The sequence below is a fragment of the Galeopterus variegatus genome, unplaced genomic scaffold (genome assembly GCF_000696425.1).
Source record: "Galeopterus variegatus unplaced genomic scaffold, G_variegatus-3.0.2 Scaffold297, whole genome shotgun sequence".
Classification (NCBI taxonomy): domain Eukaryota; kingdom Metazoa; phylum Chordata; class Mammalia; order Dermoptera; family Cynocephalidae; genus Galeopterus; species Galeopterus variegatus.
Window position 1 is genome coordinate 66,371 of NW_007726408.1, and position 8,103 is coordinate 74,473.

Consider the following 8,103-nt stretch of genomic DNA (forward strand, 5'->3'; position numbering starts at 1 on the left):
GTAGTCCTTGTCACTTCACCTGATAGTTCAGAAGATCCCGTCACGGCTCCTGATGTTCCTGATGTCCCTGTCACTGCAGCTGATGGACCAGATGTCTCTGACACTCCAGCTGATGGTACAGAAGTCCTTGTCACTCCTGATGATTGTGCGGTGCTCCCTGTAACTCGAGCTGATAATGCAGAAGTCCCCGTCACCCCTGCTGAAGGTTTAAATGTCCCTGACACTCCAACTGAAGTTCCAGTTGTCCTTGTTAATCTTGATGATTGACCAGGTGTCCCTGTCAATGGTCCAGATATACGTGAAACTCCAGCTGAAAATCTACTTGCTTCTGTCACTTGTGCTGATTGTCCAGTACTCCTGGTCTCTCCAGCTGATGGTCGTGATGACTCTGACATTCCAGGTGATGATCGAGTTGTGCTTATCACTGTTGATGACTGTCCAGTAGTCCCTGACACTCCGGAAGTTTGTCCAACGAGTGGTCCTGATGTCCTTGTCACACCTGATGATGTTACTGATGTCCTTGTCACTCCAGCCGGTAATGTAAATGTCCCTGTCACTTCATCTGATGGTCCTGAAGTCCCTGAAACTCCAGCTGATGGTCCCGTTATCCTTGACACTTCTGATAATTGTACAGTAGACCCTGTCACTCCACCTGACAGTAGAGACGTCTGTATCANCCTTGTCACACCTGATGATGTTACTGATGTCCTTGTCACTCCAGCCGGTAATGTAAATGTCCCTGTCACTTCATCTGATGGTCCTGAAGTCCCTGAAACTCCAGCTGATGGTCCCGTTATCCTTGACACTTCTGATAATTGTACAGTAGACCCTGTCACTCCACCTGACAGTAGAGACGTCTGTATCACTCCAGCCGATGATCCAGAAGTTCCAGACACTCCTGGTAATTGTCCAGAAGATTCTGTCACTGTAGCTGATGGTCCAGATGTCCCTGACACTCCAACTGAAGTTCCAGTTGTCCTTGTTAATCTTGATGATTGACCAGGTGTCCCTGTCAATGGTCCAGATATACGTGAAACTCCAGCTGAAAATCTACTTGCTTCTGTCACTTGTGCTGATTGTCCAGTACTCCTGGTCTCTCCAGCTGATGGTCGTGATGACTCTGACATTCCAGGTGATGATCGAGTTGTGCTTATCACTGTTGATGACTGTCCAGTAGTCCCTGACACTCCGGAAGTTTGTCCAACGAGTGGTCCTGATGTCCTTGTCACACCTGATGATGTTACTGATGTCCTTGTCACTCCAGCCGGTAATGTAAATGTCCCTGTCACTTCATCTGATGGTCCTGAAGTCCCTGAAACTCCAGCTGATGGTCCCGTTATCCTTGACACTTCTGATAATTGTACAGTAGACCCTGTCACTCCACCTGATAGTAGAGACGTCTGTATCAATCCAGCCGAAGATCCAGAAGTCCCAGACACTCCTGGTAATTGTCCAGAAGATTCTGTCACTGTAGCTGATGGTCCAGATGTCCCTGACACTCCAGCTGGAGGTACAGATGTTGCTGTCACTCCTGATGACTGGTCAAGTGTCCCTGACAATCCTGACAATTTTCCATCAGTCCCTGTCACTGCAGCTGATGTCCCAGATATTTCTGTCATCTGTTGTGATGTTCTAGACTTACTTTTCAATCCAACTGATTGTTGAGATGTCCCTGACACTATGGATGAAGGTTCAGAAGTCCCTGTTATTCCTGATGATAATCCAGTAGTCACTGTCACTCCACCTGATAATGCAAATGTCCCTGTCACTGTAGCTGGTGGTTCAGATGTCCCTGACTCTCCAGTTGATAGTACAGATGTCTCTGTCACTCCAGATGATTGTCCAGTACTGCCTGATGGTCTGGATGATGTTAAAACTCCAGCTGAAGGTACAGATGCCCCTGTCATTCCAGATAATTGTCCAGTAGGCCCTGTCACTCCAGCTGATAGGTCAGATATCCCTGGCACTGCAGCTAAAGATACAGATGACTGTGACTCTCTGGCTGAAGGTCTTAATGTCCCTGTCACTCCTGATAATTGTCCAGAAGTCCCTGTCACTTCAGCCACTTGTCCAGAAGTCCTTTTCATTCCAGTTGATGGTACAGATGACCCTGACACTCCAAGTGATGAACCAGTTGTCTGTATCACTCTTGATGATTGCCCCGTAGTCCCTGTCACTTCTGATGTTTTTCCAGCTGAAGGTGCAGATGTCCTTGATACTCCATCTGATGTTACCGATGTCCCTGCTGTCCTTGTAACTCCTAATGATTGACTAATAGTCCTTGTCACTTTAGCTGATAGTTCAGATGTGCCTGTCACTGCAGATGAAGGGCCAGATATCTCTGACACTCCAGCCGACAGTCCAGATGTCCCTGTCACTGCTGCTGAATGTCCATTGTCCCCTATCACTCTAGCTGATAAAGTAGGTGTCTCTGTCACTCTAGCTGATGGTCCAGATATCCCTGACTCTCCAGCTGATGATCTAGTTGTTCCTGTCACTCTTGATGATTGTCCAGAATTCACTGTCTCTCCAACTGATGGTCCAGATGTCCCTGTCACACCTGATGATGGTCCTGATGTCCATATCAACCCAGCTGATCGTCCTAATGTCTTTGTCACTTCAGTTGATGGTCCTGACTTCCTTGACACTCCAGATGATGGTCTAGTTGTCCCTAAAATCTCAGCTGATGATCCAGTTGACCCCATCACTTCTGATAATTGTACAGTTGACCCTGTCACTCCAACTGATAGTCCATATGTCCCTGTCACTCCAGTTGATTTTCCAGAAGTCCCAGTAACTCCTGATAATTGTCCAGAAGTTCCTGTCACTGTAGTTGATAGTCCAGATGTCTCTGACACTCCAGCTAATGGTACATATGTCCCTGTCACTCCTGACAACTGTCCACTAGTTTCTATCATTGTAGCTGATAGTCTAGATGCCTCTGTCACTGCTTCTGAAGGCCCAGATGTCTGTTGCACTCCAAGCAAATGTCTAGATGTCTCTGTCACTTCTGATGATTGTCCAGAAGTACCTGTCATGTCAGCTGATTGTGCAGAAGTCTTTGTCTCTCCAGCTAAAGGAACAGATGTCTCTGACTCTCCAGTTGATGGCCCAGATGTCCCTGACGGTCCTGCTGATGGTACAGATTTATCTGTCACTCCTGATGATTGTACAGTAGTCCTTACCACTCCTGATGTTTGTCCAGTATTCCCTGTCTTTCCAAATGATGATCTAGATGTCCCTGTCGCACCCAATGATTCTCCAGTACTCCCTGTTCCTTCAGCTGATTGTCCAGATGTTTCTGACACTCCAGATGATAGTATAGATGTTCCTGTCACTCCAGATGATTGTGCGGTAATCCCTGTCACTCTAGCAAATAGTCCAGATGTCCCTGACACTCTGACTGATGCTCCAGATGTGCCTGTCACTCCAGCTGAAGGTTCAGATATCTCTGTTACCTGTAGTGATTGTACAGAAGTCCCTGTCACTCCAGGGGATGATTCATATGTCCCTGACACTCCAGTTGATGATCCTGTTGTTCTTGTCTGCCTTGACGATTGTCCAGTAGTCCCTATTATGCCTGATGTTTTTGCAGTATTCCCTGTCACTCCACCTGATGGCCTAGATGTCACTGTCACTCCTGATGATTGTCTACTTTCCCCTGACATTTCTGATGATTGTTTGGTAATTTCTGTCACTCCAACTGATGGTCCAGATGTCCCTGTCACTCGTGATGATTGTCCTGATGTCCCTCTCATTCCAGATGATTGTCTAGATGTCCTCATCACTCTTGATGATTGTCCAGTAGTTCCTGTCACTCTAGCTGATAGTTCAGATGTCTGTGTCACTTTAGTTGATGGTTCTGATATCCCTGACACTCCAGCTGATGGTCTACTTGTCCCTGTCACATCTGATAATTGCACAGTAGTCCCTGTCACTCCAACTGATAATCCAGATGTCTTTGTCACTCCAGCTGATGGTCCAAATGTCCCTGACACTCCAGTTGATGGTACAGATGTCCCTGTTGCTCCAGCTGGAGGTTCAGATGTCCCTGTTTTCCATGATGATTGTCTAGAAGTCCCTGACACTCCAAGTAATGATCCAGTTGTCCTAGTCACTCTTGATGTTTGTCTGGTAGTCTCTGTCACACCTGATGTTTTTCCAGTATTCCTTGTCACTCTAGCTGATGGTCTAAATGTCACTGTCACTCCTGATGATTGTCTACTTTCCCCTGACACTCCTGATGATTGTCTGGTAATCTCTGTCACTGCAATTGATGGCCCAGATATCCCTGTTACTTGCGATGATTGTCTAGAAGTTTCTTCCACTCTAGTTGATGGCCTAGATGTCTGTGACACTCCAGCTGATAGTCCAGATGTCTTTGTCACTCCAGCTGATGGTCCAGATATCCCCGTCACCCCTGATGATTGCCAAGAAGATCTTGTCACTGCAGCTGATGGTCCAAATGTCCCTGACACTCCTGTTGATGCTACAGATACCCTTGTTACTCTTGATGATTGTCCTGTAGTCCCTGTTGTTCCCACTGATAGTCCAGATTTCCCTGTCACTTTAGCTGATAGTCCAGTTGTACTCAGTCCTTCGACTGATGGTCCATTTGTTTCTGATCCATCATCTGGCGGTTCTGTTGTCCCTGAAACTTCACTTGATAATCCAGTTGTTTCAATCACTCCACGTGTTTGTGCATAATTCCCTGTCACTTCAGCTGATGGTTCAGCTGTCCCTGTCAACACAAGTGGTAAAAGTATAATGATATTAACATCTGATTTTGTCTTTGGTTAACCTAAAGGACTCGTGCTGCTTTCTTTCTCTGTTATAGCTTTCAAGCCCCTTCATCCCCACAGCAACCACTTTATTTTATACCATTCTTTCTGCATAGCATAACTTCTCCTGTTTTTTTTCTTTTTATCACTGTAACAATCATTTATTCAATACTTACTATTTGTCAAAGAAGTTCTCAGCAAATTATAAGTATTACTTCATATTACTGTCACAATAATCCTGTGAAATCTGTAATATTACTTTTCATTTTATAGAGTAGAATCTAAGGCACAAAGAGCTTAAGTAGCTTTTCTAAGTTGATAAAGCTAGAGAGTTTTCTGCTCTCGTAGAGCATTCAAGTTGGAGGAGAGAAAGAAACAGACATATAAATGAAATAACTAGCCAATCAATCAATCAACTTCACAAATAAAAAAAGCTTCAGAGCTCAAACATAAAGTGAAGTGATATTGAGCAACTGGGACTTCTATTTTAGACTGCCTAGTTAGCAAAGGCTTTTATTGGAAGATATCATTTATTTGGAGCTCTGTTAAAGAGAAGTAGCCAGTTATGTGAAGCTGTGGAGGAATGACATTCCAGGCAGACAGGACAGCCAATATAAAAGTCATGAGGCTAATTGAGCTATGCTTATTAGACAAGCAGAACCAGAAGTTGAATGTAGCTGGATCATGGGAGGTGAGGGGGAATATATTAGAGGTAGGATCAGATACATAGGAGTGAGCAAATATTGTGAATGGGGGAAGGGAGGCTGGACATTTTTCTAACTGCAATGGGATATAATTTTAAGTACTAGAGTGATAGCATACAATTTTTATATATTTATAGTCCCTCTGGGGAGAATATATGGTGAGAGGTGGATAATAGAGGTAGAAAGACCAATTATAAGGTAATTTCAAAAGTCCAGAGAATTCATGAGTGGCTTGTGCTAGAGTGGTAATAAAGGAGATGGAGAACAGGGGATGGGATTCATGATATGTTTTGGAAATAGCATTAACAGGCCTTGTTTTGATGTGGGCGATGCAGGGGGGAAGGAGGCATTAAAGATAACTCTGAGATTTATACCTGAATAAACTGAGTCAGTAATGGTACCATTTTCTGATACAGAGGAAGACTGGGAGAACAGGTGTGGGTATGAAGGGAAATAAAAAATTCTGTTTAAGTCATGTTAAGTCTGAGATGCTTGTTAGGCCTACAAGTGGAAATGTCAAGTCAGCAACCGAGTTTGAATCTAGAGTTCCAGAGAAGTCAAGACTGGAGATATGTATTTGGAAGTTTACATTTCAGATGTCTTCAAAAGTTTCCTGTATCTGACTTACTTCCGACAGATGATGCAGTCATCTCCACTGGGCCTGTCCTGTCTCTGACTACTAGAAGCTATTCTTTGAGCTCAACTTAAGGGAACTTTCCATCAGCCAAGTCAGCTCTTGCTTTTTTTCTACAGACCAGTTTGCTAACTACTGGTTGATACTCTGATTGCCTCTGGAACCTTAACTTTATTCTCACTGAAGAAACTTGGAATTAGAATTCTGTTTAAAGACCCACTATGCTTCATAGCATTGTCATCCTTTGACACTGAGTAAATCTTAGGTTTCTATTTCCTCTATTATCTGTGGTACTATAAGCCCATGCTGGGCTTTCTCTCTTATTCCAAGCTCCTACCTCTTCCACATCCTCATCTCCATCACAAATATCTCTAACTCTGTCCTCCAGAATCCACATTCAATAGTTTTAAGAAATCTCTTCTATATGTTTAACTGCTTTGCAAAATGCTTCCACTTCCTCCTGGCTTTAATCTAATGGGACTCATACTCCAACAACCCTAGCACCACCCAAAATGCTCTAGTTCTGATATCCTAATACCAAGAATTCCATTAATGGACCAGATGAGGATGGGAACCTTGCATTTGTAGAGATATACATTTATCTACACAGTGGTGTGTGTGTGTGGATGGGTACATGTTTCCAGCAAAATCCCATCACTTGGCTATAGCAGAAAATAGCCCACTGCCTCCCAGAAGGTTCTTTTCCACATGACCTGTTATTTTACCTCACTGATAGGAATATAGCCTCTTTATCCTTTACCAGAAAGGGAACACCTATTTATTTATTTACTTATTCAGCAGGTAGCCACCACATGCTTATTAAGTACCCAAACCAGGAACTGAGCTATGCATTAGAATCACAATTGTAAACAAAAACAGGCAAGGTGACAAGATCTTTCTTGAGTTTTGACAGAAATCTATCATGTTGGTGGCCTGTTTAGTAGCAGAGAATGACTGGATGATGAGTGAATGATCTAAGGCCTGTCTTGGCCCCACAACACATTTATCCTGTGACTTTGGAGTAACCATATTGGTTTTTTATATACAAAATGTGAATAATTACTAATATACTGTCAATTGCACAGAACAGCTGTAAGATTCAAGTAAGTTAATCTATGTGAAAACGCTTTGTCCCTTTTACATTTCACATACTTTTCCTGATTACCATTTGTATTTTTGTTAACACAGATTAAGGTGACTCTCAAATGATATTATATAATGATAATGACTACTTCTTATCTTTTTTTTTTTTCAGTTAAATTTTACTCAATTTATCTGGTCAAATCCAAGATATAAGAATGGTATTATTTTTTTCTAACAATTACATTTTTAAGGAAGTTTTTGTTTGCTTATTTCTTGAGAAATATTTACCAATCAATTTATTTATTTTTAATCTATATAATTAGTCTTTTAAAACAAGTTAAGTGTTATGAGACACAATCATTGCTAAGCAAAAGGTGAAAACATTCATTGCATGGTTTACATATTTCCTTGACAGGTGAGCTTTGAGCAAATGAGGTGCAGACATGTCCTATCTGCAAATTCTAGAATAAAAGACTTTTTTAAAAACCAACGTACAGAGGTTCTAGGAAGCAAACCATCATCTAAATTTTTAGACAATTCAGAAGGCAATGTTATTTATTAAATAATTTTCAGAAATGGGGAAAGCTGTTTATCAAGGTTCTAAATCTATTCATTAAAAAAACTTATGAAAAAATATGTTAATATTATAAATAACAAACATTTTATAATAGTAAAGATAGTGTTTTTATGCAAAAGATTGCAAAAGAAGAATTCTACTATGAAATTTAACTTATGAAAAAATATGTTAATATTATAAATAACAAACATTTTCTAATAGTAAAGATAGTGTTTTTATGCAAAAGATTGCAAAAGAAGAATTCTACTATGAAATTTTAATATCCTTGTTGAGGCCTGATAAGCTTTTAATATCCAGCAGCCTATTATTCAAAAAAAAAAAAAA

At 41.7% G+C, this 8,103-nt stretch overlaps 1 protein-coding gene across 1 annotated transcript in view; it reads right to left on the bottom strand.

Annotated features, from left to right (window-relative positions):
• MUC19 (mucin 19, oligomeric) overlaps nt 1–8,103 on the bottom strand; it is a gene marked incomplete at its 3' end in the record, with an annotated part of 133,578 nt that overhangs the window by 50,906 nt on the left and 74,569 nt on the right. The window contains exon 48 of the mRNA XM_008567143.1: nt 2–4,741. Within this exon, the coding sequence (XP_008565365.1) occupies nt 2–4,741 (4,740 nt within the window). The remainder of the gene's footprint in view (nt 1; nt 4,742–8,103) is intronic.